General features: G+C 41.5%; 1 protein-coding gene across 3 annotated transcripts in view; it reads left to right on the top strand.

Moving 5' to 3' along the window:
• dlc1 (DLC1 Rho GTPase activating protein) overlaps positions 1-18691 on the top strand; it is an 80668-nt gene that overhangs the window by 13105 nt on the left and 48872 nt on the right. For 2 of the 3 annotated variants that reach the window (XM_079279493.1, XM_079279492.1), the window contains exon 5: positions 7600-7633. In XM_079279493.1, coding sequence (XP_079135619.1) covers positions 7600-7633 — 34 coding nt within the window. Of the gene's footprint in view, positions 1-7599; positions 7634-15034; positions 15093-18691 lie in introns of those variants that run through there. The other variant, XM_079279494.1, reaches the window with a different exon arrangement.

Below are 18691 nucleotides of genomic sequence, written 5' to 3'. Positions count from 1 at the left end.
CGCCGAAATCACATAAGCTTAATCACTAGTTACCACATTCATTGGCTTCATGTGTTTTGTGGTACATTTTTAAAACTTAAATGAATCATAGTTTTTCATCCACCATGAAAACATCACTTCGCTGTGTTTGTTGCTAACAAAGGCACTATGTCAATGGAGCGTAACCTACATCTATTACATAAAAGAGACAGTGAATGTGCAGGGAATAGTAGCAGGATGATGCACTTGTTGACAGTAACTCTTAAGGATGACTGGATAATGCAGGCATCTGGAAACACCCCTGCAGCCCGCTGATAATGAACCACCATAAATCACACAGCGAACAAACAAACTGCACTCTCAGAGGCACACACACATCCAAAGATGCTGAAACATGTACACAGGAATTCATTGTAAAACCAGCTGTGATTTAGGCAACACTGATTCAGGCTTATGATTGATGGTTTTATTTGTAACATTCTTTTGAACATGTTTTCACATTTTTGTTTTGAAGATGTGTTTTCATTCATGTTTCCCTTGAAGTAATATTACGTCAGCCAATAAACACCTGCGGGGTTTTGTCCAATTCATCATCTTTGCCCTCAGCTGTAATGTGGGGATGTGGCCTACTTATCGAATGAGTTTGTTTTTTATTTAGAGGTAAATATCCAGTTACCCAACGGTCAAAGCTTACGCTGACCAGCTGAATGCAGTGCCCTCTGCAGCAGACAGTCAAGCGTGTGCATTCTTTAGTAAATGTCACAAAACTTTCTGTGACCCAGCAAGGTCTCGCCCGCTGGTCCTGCTGGTAAGTCAATAAGCTGGATGTCTGCCATCAAACTACTATGGGGCCACCAGAGTCTTCTACAGAGGACAGTCTAATCCCTCAGTGTTGTTAACCCACTCTCTGCTTTCTCCCAAAAATAAAAGCGACTAATCCACGGGCTAGCATTGTTGGTGCAGTTGGGATCATAAGACTTATCTCTTTTAACTCCTTAAGCCCCAAATTGAACATGGTGAGCGGGAACAGGTGACACATCTAGTCTCATAATCAATGTAATAAAACAGGAGTAGAATAATGCAGTGATGTTGGTCGGTTTTCAATGTATTCGAGTGGGACACTCCCTGGGACAAAGCCCTTCCTGGATGTTGACAATGGCTTCGTTCGTTTTTTGCCTATAATAAATCAGAAGACCCTTTGACCTTATACTGACTTATACTGTACTTTGTAACATGTTCGGTGTTATATCATGTCAATAAATGTCACTTTTTTTTACGATATCAACCTTTCAGATGCAGAAAGTTATTATTTTATATTGACTGATTTCTTTTCTCCATTGAAATCATAAAGTGATTTATTTTATTTTTTTATTAATTGCAGGTGAAGCATTTTCATGCATGATTCACAAATATACACTCAAAATACCACCCAATTTTTAATGGCTACATATAATCTCATTTCGGACTTTGTCTTGAAAAAAAGAGTTATGGTCTGCATACACACATGCAGATACAGCTCATGTTTATTGAAGTTGCACCTGAAGTTATGTATAATAAACAGTTTTGAGCGAGACACTTAACCCCTAAAATTGCTCCCGTAGCTGTGCCTACGGTGTGATAGAATCAGAATTATAAGTCGTTTTGGATAAAAGCGTCTGCTTGTAATGTAATGTAATGTAATGTAATGGACAAGAAGTTTGGTGATGACCTGTTAGTTTGCTGTTTTGGAGGAAGAGTCTTATGCTTAGACTAATTAAGTGTTATTCTGTTGTCCGGTGATGGATTCCAAGGGCCAGTCAACAGTCCACAGTTTATGCTCCAGGGGCCCAGCACCAAATCCCACCAGACACTGCCTGAAACCAGAAGCCTGTTGCTTTGGTTTACTCTTGTAAACAAAGGCAAATGTGTGTATGTATCTGTCTGTGTGTGTGTGTGTGTGTGTGCATGCACATCCCCTTTTCTCATTGTCTTTCAACCATCATCACCCCACACAGAACATGTCTCACGACTTAAGGTTGAGTGAGAGAATGAGGCCTCAGCTGGCGGTCTGAGTGTGTGTGTCTGTGTGTGTGTGATTGAGTACACATTATGTATGGTAAAATCATTAACGTCCTAAGTACTAAGTCCAACTAAAGACTGAAAGTGATTTCACCGAGCATCATACAAGTCAGTAGATGTTGCTGAAATGCTCTTCAAATTCCACCAGATTTCATCTGGAGTTGTTTTCTTTTGAAATAGCTGTTAAATCCAACATCTGGACGCCAATATACATCTTCTGCAGGAAACGTTCCAAGCATCATTACACCAACTCATCGCATCACTTCCTGTTGACACACTTCAAGTGTGACATATGGAAACTCTTCAATGTGGAAAGGGAACATGGGGGAGAAAGTATGTGGAGTGGGGCATTCGTCTTTTCCTCAAGTAGAAGGCAAAAATGGAGTTTTTTCCCACGTTTCCCAGCACACGTGCACTCAGCGGTTGACGGAGCATGGAGAATATATTCTTTCATAAGTGCAGGGCAGAAAGAGCAAATTCACGGCAGTCAAAAACCAACCAGCCAATGAGCCTCAGATAACATCGCCCATGGTCCTCGACAGACGTGCGCATGCACTCACAGACACATACACACACACACACACACACACACACACATAATGTCTCTGTTCCCTCTATCACACACAGTTACCTTATATACTCAGTGCCGGAGCCACTAGCTTACCTGACCATAAGCCATCTGCACCAATTTAGCCATTTGCGTTAAGTGGTGGAGAAAAAGGTTTGGGTTAGCCTGAGCCCCCTAATCCTTAGCCAGCACAGACCATGGGTGGTCACACACACACACACTCACACACACACACTCACACACACACACACACACACACACACACACACCACACATGCTGCAGCTGCAGTGCATGAGGGGGGCTGTGGATGAGAGGGTGGCGGTGGGGTTGAGAGAGGCATGGTGGACTGCTCGGATTTGTTGTGCAAGAGCCACATGCCAATGGTTTGCTTAACATCTCTGACTAACTCACTCACACAGAAAAGCATGTGAACTCAGCTCTACACGATGGGTCTGTTACTGAAAAACAAAATAGTATTTGTTACTAGGGCTGTGTATTGGACCTCAAAGCTTTTTATTTGGTGCCAACCAAAATATGAGTGAATATCAACAATTGTCAAGTACCAAAAGCTGACTCTAAATATTTGGTCAGCTTTATACTCTTCTTTATTTATTCTTATACTTCCTGATTTAAAACTCCAGTGAATGAGCGAGGACAAAATCATGCTGTGCAGTCAAACTTTGTTCAAACCCTCAGAACATTATTTCAAATTCCAGAGGGGATCCCTAAATTTTGGGAAAATGTGTCTAAAATGAGGAGCATTTGTTGTCAACGGCAACAAGGAGTCTTGGTTTTGAACATGTTAGCCAGTGTAGACATCATGTGGCTTCAACAAAGAAATGGAACAACATGATATACAATATATTTGATACTGTCAGACAGAGATGGTTTTAAAAACCTGACATTAAAAAAAGGGAAAACTGGATGTTAACTGGTTTTATTCAAAATGTTGTAAATCAAAGTATTGTTTTTTGTGTCGCTACTTGTGTTTAGACTGTTAAACATCAGTAAATAAAAAACCTAATCAATTCCCAGCTCTACTTGTTAGTTTCAACACAGTCAACTTTTTTCTTTCAAGATTTCTGAAACAACTAACGAGCTAACTTAGTCTGTTGGTAATTGTAAAATCATGAATAAAACTAAAATGATTTCTTGTAAAACTTGCTTGCTTCCTGCTACAGTAATGACTATAATGACCCTACCGTGGTTAATCATGCAGGCACACATGCTTGCAAGCCACTAAACACACACACACACACACACACACCCACACACACACACCGACAGACGTGTAAAGCAAACACATACCATACTCCCTGTGCCCCCCACACAACCCACTTCCAGTAAATTAGTGGCAGTAAATGAGGCAGCTGACGCTTGTGTGCTCTGCAGCCTACAGCTCCCCAGTGGACACCTGACATGGCCCGGACAACCTGCACCGTGGCATGCCAGGGGGGAACGCAGGCAAACATGGGGAAAATATGCGAACGTGGTACTATGAAAACACTGACACTTGCTGGTACCCATTCATTCACATTCTTGTTAGGCTCGGTGGTCTCTCACTCACCTTTATTCAACTGTAATTGCTATTATGAGGGAAAACATAGCATTGTGTGAAGGTGAGATTTACACTGTGTGTAAGTGACTTCATGGGTCATTGACAGGAACCCGTGGTGTGGTGCTTACACAATAGGAAGGGCGCACACTGGTGCACTGAAATGTCTTGTTAGTGCTAAGCAGAGGAGCCACGCAGACCTCCCATATATTAATTGAATTATTCAAGGCCATTTGTTCTGCAAGTTGTAGCTAATTATTAAATGTACAGAAAGTCATTGATTTTGTTTTCTCATTTTAACACCACTGTGCTACAATATACCATTGTAAACCTTTCGATTAAATCAACACATGAGTTGTTGCAACTGTTTTCTAAATGTAACATACAGTGGAATTTAAGGATAAGGCTGTTGCTATTCTCTATTCGTGTGTGCATCTAATCACAAAAAAAGTCTGAATTAAACAATGTGTTTCTCCATCTGTCTTGATACTTCCCGCCACAACCCAACCCAAAGCCCATTCATTCCCACTTAAAATGTTAGTCTTAAAAACAGGTCAAAAATATTTAGTTTAACTTTTAGAAAAGACTCAATAACTTCTTAAAAAAGCTGGGCAGTGTAGTGTTCAGCAAATGTTGCTCATACAGAATGGAAAATGACATTTTAATGGACTATTTTCATCAGCGGATTAAGACACATTTGGTGAGCTAATGAGTATTTACAGCAGCAAGACGGTGCATGTGGCATTGACTCAAATATACCACAGTTTGAATAGGTTTGTGGCAAATAAATGAATAAATTATATTTGGCTTTGGCTGCTCAGGACACACTTGTTCGTAGGATCAATTCAATGTTGGTTTTTCATATGATTTGTTCACAGTGAGAAAAAGACACAAGGTTAGAAAAGAAAAGAAAGTAGGGGAAATGCACTTTATCTAACCTGTTTGCCAACGGAGGCAGTTTATATCCAACAGATGAATAGGCAAAAACTAAACGGGTTGACACTATCTAGTGTTTTGCACACAAGGGAATGCAGCGAGGACACTTCTGTAGCTGAAAGAGCAGAGCTAACTCCGAAGTCCAACAGCTGAAACAGCACTGAATATAAATCTATCTCTGATTTCACCTCACTGTTGTTGTTCTGTTTGTGTTGGTGATTTCGTGACAGAGGAGTGAGTATAGGAGGCTTTGGCTGTGGCTTCTCCCCGGTTTCTTTTTCGGTCATTAATCCGCAATAAATTGTAAAGCTATTTGTCCACAATTGTACCCACTCTTTCTCTGGAACTTGACCCATGAAGTGATTAAATGCTGTTTTTGCCCACACATTGTGCACAAATACATGTTCACACAGTTGTATACGCACACACGCGTACAGACACAACTCGGCAGACATACACACTCGTGATTTTAGATCAAGTTTGTATGCGCCGACAGCTCACCCACTGGCTTCTGTTAAATCTGAGTGAAACAGATTGGGACCAAGACAACACTTTATCCAGAGTTAATGGGCCAACAAGTCATCAAAAACATGTGTCAAACACATTGTATTCACTCTCACCAGACTGTGTCACGTCTGTGGTGGTGCATCAATAAATGTAATAGCATAGGGGAATGGCCTATAGTCATATGTTTCAGATTCATTCAGTTTCATTCTCATATTATAACATGCTCTAGTCTACACAGTCTGATTGTGTGAAGTCAGAATGAATAATAATGAAACTAACGCTCTAATCTTAAATTCTCATCTGTTTATCAGCCACAGACAGTGAATCACAGGAGAAATTCCCAAAAGCTACAGAACTTCACGTGAATCAGATTTCTAAACTTTAGTGTGTAGTCACAGTGGACTTTTTTGGGGGAAGACTGTGAAAAAGACACTTACTGTAACTGTTAAAATTATAGTATTGATCATAATGCTGAGAAACCGAAGCATAAGCACACCTTCCGCTGACGGATAGACAGATGGCGCCGTTACCAGCTGTCGGACTATTTCTTGGTCGGGAGATCTCACTGAGATCTTTCGTCACTGTGAGGTTGTCAGGCAACCAGAGGAGACTCCAGTAATTACTTCTCCCAGTCGATAAATCCCCGCACATATCCCCAGTGCAATTAAAGAAAGATATAACCTCATAATACATCATTTGTGAGCTTTAGAGTTGCTGGTAGGTGTATTTTGTAACCTTATAACAGAGGCTACCTTTGGCATATTTTCCAAAATGTTAAACTGTTCCTTTAAGATGATAATCAGTGTGGCTTTGGCTGTTCTCAATCTGTTGTGTAAGTAGGTGCTAAAGGGTAAACAGGCTTTAAAGTAGCCACAGCAGGACACAGCCAAATCACTTTAATTAGGCCTAAAGAGAAAGAAATAATCACAAAAGAAGAGGCATTTATCTGAACAGAAATATCAGGAGAAAAATTAGATATTTACACATTTTGCACACCAAAGGTTATTTGGACAAAGTGGATGAAATGTATTGAGTATGTGCCCTATCCTCCTTTTCCTGTCTGATCTGTTCCAGGAGAGTGTGGATTAAAACAGGTCAGGGTGTGGAGGTCAGCCAAGGAACCTGAGGTCAAAAGTCAGAGGCAAGAAAGACCTCCGCATTCCAATTGACTGCTGTCCTACACACACACACACACACACACACACACACACACACACACACACACACACACACACACACACTTTGCCAAAGAAATGACTGCTTGATTAAATGCTCTATTTTTACCAGAAACCTTGTTTCAAATCAGTTGTATTTTTTAAAACCCACAAGAACATCAAAGATGGAAATATTACGTGAATGACGAAAATCTACTTTGGCAACAAAATGTGTTTTATCAGTAATGTCTCTCCAGACGACCTACATAAGGGTTGGATCAACATTGAATCAGAGGAGAGTGCACTCTCTGACTTTTAATGATGTTACATGAGTTCACAAGTCTCGGGTGGGCTTGTTGTCGGCTGTGACCATTTATTACAAAGTTTGCACTTTATTAAACGATGCATTCAGAGTTTGTCCTTGGTGTGTTTGTGTATATGGCTAATTTGTATTCGTCATTTTGGTGTGTGTAGCACCATAATACTGTAGCTGCACACTCCTTTTGATTTCAAACAATATTCTTAAAATAGTTTTATTATCGTCGTGGATCTTCAAGGATTATATACACAATTAGACTCGAAATACACACAGACAAGACAAATAGATCAGAAGATGTCCGTCGATTGGGTGGGAGAACATGCAAATGAATTATAGCTAACACAGCATCGTAGCACTGCATGAATACTATTATTTGATGTTTTCCTTCACGATGCTTTTCATTCATTTTCATGCACAAAACACATTGTTAAATGGCAGCAGATCAAGGGATTTTACTGACTGAGTTTGAAGAATGATGCAGCTACTTTTGAACTATAATCTTTTTTCTACTCTCTTTCCCAGAGCACCTCTACCGTTCCTGAGACACAAAAAGCTGGTGAGTCCTCGCTGTTTTTTTTTATTACATTCTCATGTGTTCAGTTAACTCACAGACCTTGAGACTCAAAATAATAGGTTGTGTTTTGTTGGATTTCTTTTTCACTATTTTGTCACGTGTTTGGAAAAAGTGTTTGATCCGGTCCAGGTCTGGTCTGGTGTCATGTGAAGAGATTCTAAGGCACACTTTCTGATTGATAATCTCGTCCGGTGTTCACAAGAGGAAGGAGGGAGGGATTGAGTGGAGGAGGACAGGCTCGGTTTCTCTATGAGACACTGGATGTGAATGTAGATAAGATCGTAGACTCATCTACAAAATCATCAAGCCAGTCGCCTTTCTAAGATAAGAGCCAGACTGGATGTCGTGAACGATGCCAAGAACTTTAGACCTGTATTTATTTCCCTTTTCCCTTTTCCCCTCACGTCTTACTTTCCTTCCTGATAAGATGTTTCTGTGATCAAAACGATATTCTGGTATAGAAAGCAAAAATATGTAAATCCATCCAAATACACACCCTTGCAAACATGCTTATTTTGTGACTGGACTTGTGTCGTATTTGTTGGCCTACAATTATCAATCCTCATCTGACTCCTTCCTGATGAAAAGCCTTCACCGTATTGACATGTAATTTCATTACTTTGCAAAGCTCGCCGTCATCCTCTTTGCACACTTTTATGATAAATAGAACAAACTCGATGTGTGACTGGCCCATCCATCCTGGCTCCGACCTCTGTGTCAGCAGTCTGCCGGTAATGCACAGAGTCATCAGGAAACTTTGGATGGACAGACATACTTTCAGACAGCCGGCAGGGGAGAAGTGTTCATTAAACACCCCCCTGTGTCGTCAGTCCGCTGGTAAACAATACCAGAGAGGTGGCTGGACGTGGGTACGAGGCTTTCATATTCCCCCCCCGCTGTCTCAAAGCCTGCTGGGAGTCCTCACTCACTCTCGTTCTGTCTCTCACTCTAATTACCGGCCCTTTGCTGAAAACCTTTCATGGGAAATGTGCAGGAGCTGTCAGTATGTTTGTTCTTGTGTGTGTGCATATGTGAGCACTACATTTTGGCGAAAAGGCCCACTCTAAACTTTTTTACAAGGAGGCTTAAGCTTGCAAAATCGCACAGTGCCAACTTCAAAAGGGTCAAACGTCTTTGGTCATTTTTCTTCATTTAAATCAGTCTGACTTCCTATCGGCAAGTTATGTAACCTCCATCTCTGGGTCCGTGTGATGGAACCCAGGACGCTGGATGGGGGTGGGGCTACGATTTTGGAATTGGCGAAGTTTTGGCGGACTTGATGGAGCACAAAGCCCAGTGTTCATTGTGACACTTCAAAGCCCCCTCTGTATCGCCACCATTTAAGCCCCTGGGAATGACACATTTGTGACAGTGTTACATCACACACCATGCCCTAAAGGCTTCTGCTGCACTGCCATGAAAGAAACCTCATTCATGGTTAATTTTACTATCTCTGTGACAACAGCAGCACACCAGTAATCAACAAGAAGTTTCCACAGCTCAGGCTTTGTGATGGCTCAGTTGATGACCTCCCTGCGGCACAGGGTGTACCTTGGTGAGCGGTCAGTGTCACGGCTTTCCTGTGTACAAAGAGGATGTGCATGTTACAACTGACAACCTGTTGTTTAGATGTGTTTTTTATGGGGCTCCTGTGATGCTGTATAGTCTGAGCCTTGTGCTCCACGGGGCATGCAGAGTGCAACTGGAATGGCAATGACATATCTTCCACCATACTACCATCTGGAGATGATTAGGACCGTCATGCAAAGTGTTTGCATGACGGTCCTTGTCATCGGTTGGGCACGGTCTAGGAGATGATGCATGTGATGTGAGGAGAGATGCGTTTGTTTTGTTATTGAAATCAAACTCAAGGAGCACTGAAATGGGATTTAAAGAAAGCCCGAAAGAAATGTACTTAGTGCTGTCTGCCTCTTGGTTACCACTATGTTAAAGCATCACAATGAATAGATTTTGGGGTGAACCCTATTCTAATCTTTTTATCTAAACTTTCATCATATGACTTACTGAAGGTTGTTTTGTATAGTAGTGTTAAATGATGAATGGTATTGTCTTTTCTTTTTACATTTGATATTTTATATATTTTTCGCTAGCTAGGCATCTAGCTCCCTCCTCGAGTCTATTGTGGCAAACTCATGGCTGTTCATATTGAGGAAACAGATGGACAATGGAGAAATCCATCAGGCAAAAGTGGGAACTAACCAAAAAAGGTTTGAGAAAGACAAAGAAGACAACATAATACATTCATTATTCAGTTCCGTGTCTCTTTAGTGTCGCACATATACTTTAGTAGTATCTAGGCTGATTTATATAGAGGTAATTTGTGTTTCACAGAAAACACAGGACTTCAATTCATCCAGTGCTTATCTTCAGAGGCAGCTTGCTTAGCTCTGTGACCTCACATCCTCTGATCCAGGAAGTTAACAGGTTTACCTTGAATGAGTGAAGGACAGAGAAGGACAGATTAAGAGGCAAGAGAGGAAAGGGATCAATATCATATTGAAATCATCTCCTCTATGGTGGATAAAATACAGGGTTGACTTTAGACCTACTATCTATTTAGTATTGGTTGACTTTATTTCACAGTGCTCTTGTCGTCCGCAACAAACAACACCAAACAAATGTAAAAACAAACACTCAGCGAGATAACAGTGTAGCACAAAGCACACCCATTGATTGGTGGAGTAGAAATGATGAGTTATTGATATAATTCTTACTCATTTCACAACAAAAGCCTAAATGAGGTGGCAGCTGGCTGGAGGGAGATCGCCGCTAGAACAGTTTATATTTGTTCTCCTTGATTATAGCTGCAGAGGCACCGTGCTTTGCCTTCCTGATCTAAATATAAACCAGTGGGAATACATCAACAGAACACGACGATGAGCTTCCAACCAGCAGCAGCATTAAGCATGACCTTTGACCTGGACTCATAGCCTCATAGTCAGCACTTGCCTTGGTTGTAGGTGTAGGAAAGGATAACTAAGGAAAGAGGAAGTGGTTTAGCACCCTCAGTGGAGTTCTTTAGGGAAGGACACTCTGGAGTTGGTGGTTCCTGTGAATAACTTGTCTCATCATTTCTGTTTGTCTGCCTCTCCTTTTGGTTTCCTTCTCTCTTTTCATCCCTCGTTTCCATTCTAGTCACCATCCTTTCCTTCTTGGAAATCCAGTGACAAATACATGTCACTGGTATTTAAAGTTGATTCTAAATGCAGCTGTGTTTTTACTGTTCCAATACACAAAATGACGCCTTCGCCTGAGTGTGGACCTGTGAGGATTCCAGTATGTATCATCATATTATTCCACACTTTGAAGAGTCCCCTCTGTTGATGCATCAGCTTGACCATTACTCACCTTTCAAGATTGTAAAAACAAGACCAATCTGTGTACCTAAAGTAAATCGTTTCTTTAGAAGTCACTTCACTTTTAAAGTTCATTTTGGGAAATACTCATATTCATATTCTTTTTATTAATTTTTTATTGAGAGCTTGATGAGGAGTTGAATATCACTAACAATGGAGGTAGAGCCAGCATTTGATTAGTTTAGCGTAGCATAAAAACTGGAAACGGGTAAACGACGAGCCTGCTCTGTCCAAAGCAAAGAGGAAATACCTACCAGCACCTGTTCATTTGCCTAATGAACACATCTTTAATGTTAAATCCGTAAACAAACAGAAATGTAGAAGATATGGTGCTAGTCAAGCTAGCTATTTCCCCTTGCTTCCAGTCTTTATGCTAAGCTAAGACAACCATCTATTTGCTCTAGCTTCATAGTTATGTGGCATAGATGAGAGCGGTAATAATCTTCCCATCTGACTTTTGTCTAAAAGAAAGTATTTTTATCCATTCAATATTTAATATGAAAATATTAATAAAAACTGATACAGAGATGTGATTGTGAGGAATATCTGCTATAATTGACTAACTTGGTTACCAGGGTAAACAACTAACAAAGTCCTTTCAGTACAGATGGTGTCTGAGAATCCCTTTTCATCCACAGATCTTGTGATTGACCTTTATGACTCGAACAGCCCTCAACAAATTTCAACACCAATTCCTACTTAATTCAGATAACGTCAAAGTGAAATCAATTTCAGCGTTCATACTGAATGACTTGCTTTCCTCTTTTGTGACCCCGTCCAACTTTCTCCTTTTTTTTGTTGGTCCTACTCTTTGATTGTTGTCTTAGCCCACTTTTTGCCACCCCTCCATACACAGTACATGAGCTGCTGTGCTCGTGCAAGGTCACATTCCTGGCCTCCCCGTCAGTCTATGCCAGCCTCAACACCTCCCCCCAATCAGCCCCTCCTTTCCCCTCCCATTTGACACACTTCCTGTGTAGAGACTGTTACAGTAGGCCTACTGTAACATGTTGGAGTTCATTCCTTTTGTATTTCACACTTCCAACTCAGCTGTGAATACCTTTACAGGTGTAATTGAACTGTTCCCCTTGGAAGCAAATCATTCTATGTTTTTATGCTTGATGTATACTTGATATTTTGAAGTTTCAAAATGTTGGGAAAAAGTTTTGATGTTTTAGACATTGTTTTGTTGTGGGCCTCTGTGCATTCAGTTTCGGAGAATAATGCAGTGCACAGAGTATAAATGCCTCCGTTCATGCTCGGAGCTTGTGCACCGTCCGTGGAAGCTTGTGCTACGGTGCCAAGCACGAGTATGAAGAAAGCTTAAATCTCCCAGAGTGGATGTTGGGAGATGCCCACACTGTCCCCAGGTTAATGAATCAGTCTTGGCTCAGCAGGCTCTGTCACTCCCTGGCTGGTTCATTCGACTCGTTTGGGTGACAGATTGTTTAGGAGATGTGAATTGTTTGGATACACTAAATGTTGGGATATTTGTGTTTTGATTTGCTCTTGATGTGTCTGTTTGTCTGATATCTTACTGGAAGCATTATTTTTAGTTCTTGAATTAACTGGTGCACACACATACACAAGGTGCAAAGGTATCAGATAGTCAGAACAGAGTCTTTAAAAGAAGGGCAGACAGTAAGGGTGAGGGAGTGTATGTTTGATAGCAGAGTAAGACCTCAAGCAGATGGTCACATCAAAGGGACTCACACACAATTACAGTCACACTCGGGCACACCCACGCATACGTGCTTCAGCATACAGACACATTTTTGGCCGTGCTGTAAAGAGCACGGTGCATTGTTTTTCACAGACATTTTGACAATACGCTCTCACATACTGTTTATATACACTGTTTGAAGTCCACCCAGAAATCCCCCCCCGCCCTCGTGTTTCACCTCCCCTGTATTCATTTCTAGGCCAGAATGTTGGCAGGTAACCCTCTCCTGCCTCTGTTCTATGGAGTTAGATGTAGGTACACACTCCTGGCATGCTGCACACATGTTTGACAGAGGGGGCATTTGGCAAGACTTTGCTTCCTGAGGTATGAGAACTACATTGTTTTTCCTTCTCCACCCCCTCTCCTCCACCCTTCAGGACATTTTCCCTCATATCCAGGTTACAGTCTGTGTATTGCCCCCTTATCACAGGTATACCAGAGAGACAGAGAGGGAAAGTACACTGATATGCTCTTGTGATACGACTACTGACCCAGATTGTAGTGTGATTCATGTTCGTCGTTAGGTGTGTGAGCGAGGATACTAAAGTAGCGATACTTTTATAGGATGTTTGTTTTTCTGTATCCCACCCTAATCCTAATTTACAACATTGTTAACAAGGTCATTCCAAAATTGCAGAAGTGCAGACTAAACGGCTGTGAAAAAGCACAGAATCTAAGCCTTATCAGTCTCGGCAAACCTCGGAAGACCATGAAGTCAATTGGCCGCGATGAGCACAATGCTATCAGCGGGCTGCAATAAGCCAATACTGGGTACATTACCTTCACTTGCTGGAGCAATCAGCACGATTGGCTGACTCTCCCAAGTGTGAGCTTAGTGTGGAATGTAATGGAGGGTAATCGGAAGAGTAGCTCATAGTACGTACTCACAACAACACGCACATATGAACTCATACACTCAACTTGCCATATAAACACATTCATGATGTAAAGATTGTATTAAATTGTATGAAGAATAATACAAATCTTATACATGATTGCAATGTGTATTTCTGTTTTCAAGAGCAAATTAATTAATTTTCTAAAAAGCCACAGTGTAAAAAGCCCCATCAGCCATACAGCAGATCCTGAAGTTGCTGTTTTTCAGCCGGTACGTAGCCAATGACTGAGCTTCTCCACAGACCCCAGAGAGTTGCACTTGGCTAATAGAAGCTAAATCAGCATTATCCGATCAACTCAGCAGCAGTCTAAGTAGTGGATTCCATTGTGTTGTTTTTGTCCATTTCAGTAGCTTAAGTTTGTTACATAAGGTTTACAGTCCATATCTGTTTCTCAATATCTAATGTACTTGTGTTTGTGAGTGTGTTTGTATGTGTGCACTGCATACCTTATTCCTACCACAATGTATTTACAGTCAAGTCATGTCATGTGTTGGACCATTTCCCATGGCTCAGGAGAGTAATTACTGACTGTGGGCAGTAACAGAGAGGTTCCTGCAGCAGAAACCAGCAAGTGCACAATTTTAAACCCCAGCATTTTTCCACTCTTGACATATCTGTATCCTTTGTCTGAGTGACCCCTTCATCAGCTCACTTTCTGTCTTTTGGTTTCAGTTGTTTGATGTCTTTAGCTGTTTGTGAACAAGGACAGGTGGATCTTCATAACAAGTAGGCTGCCTGGGCAATTGGTTATATAACTGGCATTGATGCTCTCTGTGTCTAGACAGGGTAGGGCGGGTGTAAACAGAGTGGATGAGAGAAGGAAGGTGACAGAGAAGAGAGGTAAAAAAAAAAAGATGTGGAGACAAAAAAAGATAGGGAGGGGATATGAAGATAGCTGTCGTGACTCTAAATCACTCAGATATCCACATAGAGTGCTGGAGCTTGTGTCGGAAAGCACTAACTCACACATATACACACACACACACACACACACACACACACACTGGTAGAATAGAATATGAGAACATTGCAGCACTGGCTGGATGCGTCCCAGCAGTAACTGCACTGATGTTCACTGCAGCAGACGGGAGTGTACAGTTCAGACTAGAACAGAACAGAGTGGGAGAGAGAAGGAGGCAGAACCCAGACCAGGACAGAACAGAGCCAGTTGGACGGAGAAACCAGTCACGATAGAATGCTGAAACATAGATAAATAAGAGCAGTGGAAAGAGGTGGGACAAAAGCTCAATCCATCTGATCAGTGACAGGGATAGGTGTAGGAACAAGGTCTGACTTCAATACATTTCGGTGGATGCTAAACGGCATGTCTCGCTCTATGAGGCTGCTGCTGCTGCAGAGGTCCTTCAGTGACCACATCAGGTCCTCTACCTCCAAAGCCCTCGATAGGCTGAGCAAGCCCGCTCGAGAGAGTCGACAAGCAGGTGAGAGACGAAGGCAGCGACTGACACAGCAGTTGTATCTATGTTTATAGTTGTACAGTACATGCGCGTGTTTATTTGCCTCTGTTTTGTATGTGATTGCGTGCACATGCATATGATTTGTTCCAGAACATACAGTTGAAATTACTCAAAGCACATGGAGTTGCTCATTCTTTAACAAGATACACAACAGGGTGGGGAAAGGGTGCATTGTCATTATCTCAGAGAAAAGACGGGATAGGCTGCTAGGCTTCTGCAAAGTGAACCGTTTTTCTGATTGACAGATCAATGGACAGCATCTCTTGGATGTGTGGGGATGCTGCAGCTCAGAGAAACAGACACTGATTAGTTCAGATGTTTCTTGGGGTATTTTTAAGATGATCATTTTCAGGTTTGTGTCACATTTAGGATTTTCTTGTGCTCTATATGTGACGGCAAGTGTTTTTGAGTCGGTGCATGCACGTGGATACATTTCTGTGTCGGACTCTTACCTGCATCCACCACAGTGGCTTGAAAACTGGGTTTTGCCCATGTATAACTGATGAGCTGCTTGTGCATTAGAATAGACTTCCAACTCCCTGGCAAGCTGGCTTTTAAATAATACAGATAGGCCTCTATCACATAAGAGCAGCAGCAAAGAAAATGGACTAACCGAGCTGCCCTTGAGGAATGTTGGCCTCAGAAGCCTAATATCATCTTCAGGTTCAGGGTGCTTCAAAGTGTTTTGAAGAGAGGTGTGATCATCTTTAAGGGTCACGAGTGACATGACATTGGGCCGCATCATGTTTAAAATATCTGCGCTTTTAAACTCAGGACAGGTGTTGGTGTGCTTCTTTTCAAAAGAGGTAAGCCAGTTTTCCCACAGAACCCAGAGGTCAGTGCCCTGTGGCCTGAGCTCTCTATTGAAGTAGAGAGCACCAGGTGATAAATATCTTCCAGGATGTTTCAGGCTGTTGCTACATAGCCCATATCACATGAAAAAGGAAAGAAAAGTGTGTCAAAGAATTAAAACAGGATCTAATTACAGCTCTCCTGTCACTAATTTCACTTCTTTTCATTTGATCTCTTTCTTCACAATGTGGGAAGAATGTTGTGGCTTTAACAGGAAATGCATCTGTAAACCATTGTGACTGTGTGTGAATTCATTTGTTACTGGCCATAAAGGGCAGGAACGCAGTGAGCTGCACCAAGAGAGCTGTAGGTGTTGTTAGTCAGCGTGTTTGTGTCCACATGCCATTAACCGTTAATTAAAACTAAATCATGAAAAAGCTTCTAATGTTGAAGTTGCCTTCAATTATATATTTTGAACAAATGATCTTGACTACATAATGTTTTATACTGTATTTCATATATGGCCGTAACACTATTCTATGCCATTTGAGAACACACCAATCAATGTTTGACATATTTGATATAGTAGTAGTAGTTTGGGACCCTATGCAAACTATTCCAGAGCTTTCTGGTGGTGAAGTGGTCTTAAGCTGCCTTGCAAAAACCAACTAGGATTTAATGTTCTATTTACGATAACACATGACGTTCACTTTAATGCGCTATGTGATCCTTGATGACGCATAATGCATTAGCGAATAACACTCAGGGCACAGGCTCTCAAGGACTGTAAGTCAGCTCTGTGCAGCATCACGCATCCTGAAACCCAATAGCCTTGTTGACATTTCCCACCCATGTCATCCCTATGATCACATGACATATTTAAGCATGTTTACAGCTGGAGGGGAAAACTCTGAGTATCCACTGAGAAAACCCAGCTATCACTCACAGTCTTTGTGCACACTTTCTATTGGAGACGTCATCAAAAAGATCACTGCTTTGTCAGGTTGTTGTCCTCCAGAACCCCCTATAATTACCTCCCCCCCCCCCATTCCCTATTTTTAAGACCGATCTTCTTGAGGCAGTGAAGGTGTATGAATGGAACTGAATGGCCGAAGCTTCGAGCGGACATCTTTTTCTGATCCCTTCCTTTAGGCCAAAGGTATGAAATGCCAACCAGACAGGAACAGATACTGCACCATTGAGACTGCACAGAAGTGTGGACTTCCAGCCTTTTCATCTGCTCATGATTGACAGCTGTGAGGATTCCAGTTTACCATAGAAAAAGTTTCTCTCTTGCTGCAAACAGTAAAACCTTTAGACTTGTCTTGTTCGGTGATTCATCTAATGCTTCTAGATTCAATGTTTCACGACCTTAAAAATGATGAATAAAATTGCCGATTAATTTAGGAGGTATGGACATTTTGACTCAGTAAAGACTAAGAAGAAGCGGACGGAGTCTGGAATGAGTGGCATGCCTTCTTGGTAGGTCAGAGGGCATCTGGAATCAGGGCAGATAGCTAGACAGAAAGAGGACAACAAACTAATCTGTCATCATACCTGCCTGCAAAACATTTCCCAGAGATTCATTAAGGACTCAACGTTCTCTGTCGAATAGATTTCAGATTAGGATGTTTGAACTGAGCTGTAGATTGTAGTTGCACAGATTAGCAGAGTAATCCAAAATTCTAAAGATTGAACAAAGAATCAATTATAAGACCCCAAACCCTGAAATGAATGACACTCTTCAGGCAGTTACTCATTTCCATGATATAAGATGATTAGGTTTTTCATGAATGCAAAAGGCTCAGCAATAGTAAACCGAATAGGATAATCTGCAGGAAAAGACCAATGAACAGCAGAGTCACAGCACTAAGAAGAAACTGCTTCAGACTCAGAACATGAATTGTTTTTTATCTTCCTTGTCACTTTTCCCAGTCGACACGTACGTCTGTGCTCACCATCCGGCCCTTGCACTAAAAGGTTTTACGTGACCAGGATATTGTGTAACAGTCTCTCTAAATGTGATGCATAATGGAGGGCCACTTCTGAAGGATTTTAGTGTGATGTGATTATGAATTGCACCAAGGTGAAAGTTATTCCTGCTCCCTGTTACCTGAGAGGCCTAATTAGTTTACCATAATGCTACTGGCTAATGCCATTGCATAACACCCAGAGATTTGTCAATCAAACCATTTTCCAAGGTCATGTGGATGGAAGTAATAAGCCTATTAGGTTGGTTAATTTCAATTTGGCTTTAACCCTTTGATACACAACATGGGTCAAAAGTGACCCGACGGAGTTTAAATTAAGTGTGATAGGAGCGTGGTCTAAGTGTGTGATATGGGCGTGGTTTATGTGGGTGTGAGGGGCGTGGTTTGAGTGTGTGATAGGGGCGTGGTTTAGGTGGGTGTGAGGGGGTGGTTTAAGTGTGTGAGAGGGTGTGGTTTAAGTTCAATATCAGTGTTATCGGTTGTATGGTGTATGTTATGTGTGACAAAGTAAATATGTAATTCTTTGGTCCAAATCACTGCTAAAATATGTGTATCAAAGGGTTAAAAGGTTTCAGCAAACATCTAGATATTGCAAAAGATTGTGTAAGCTTTTGCTCATTGAAGACACAAATGCATTTATTGTTTTTGTTTCCACAGTCTCATTCAATGACAAAAGCTGTAGTTACAGAAAATAAGGAAATGTCCATTGGCTTAAGGATTTGTGCGTTACTCTGTCTTGCTGTTTTGCTCTTGAGGAATGTCAGATGAGTGGGAACATGC

The sequence above is a fragment of the Melanostigma gelatinosum genome, assembly GCF_949748355.1.
Source record: "Melanostigma gelatinosum genome assembly, chromosome: 11".
NCBI lineage: Eukaryota > Metazoa > Chordata > Actinopteri > Perciformes > Zoarcidae > Melanostigma > Melanostigma gelatinosum.
Note: the sequence above shows the minus strand (reverse complement) of the source record. Positions and strands in the feature narration are given on the sequence as shown.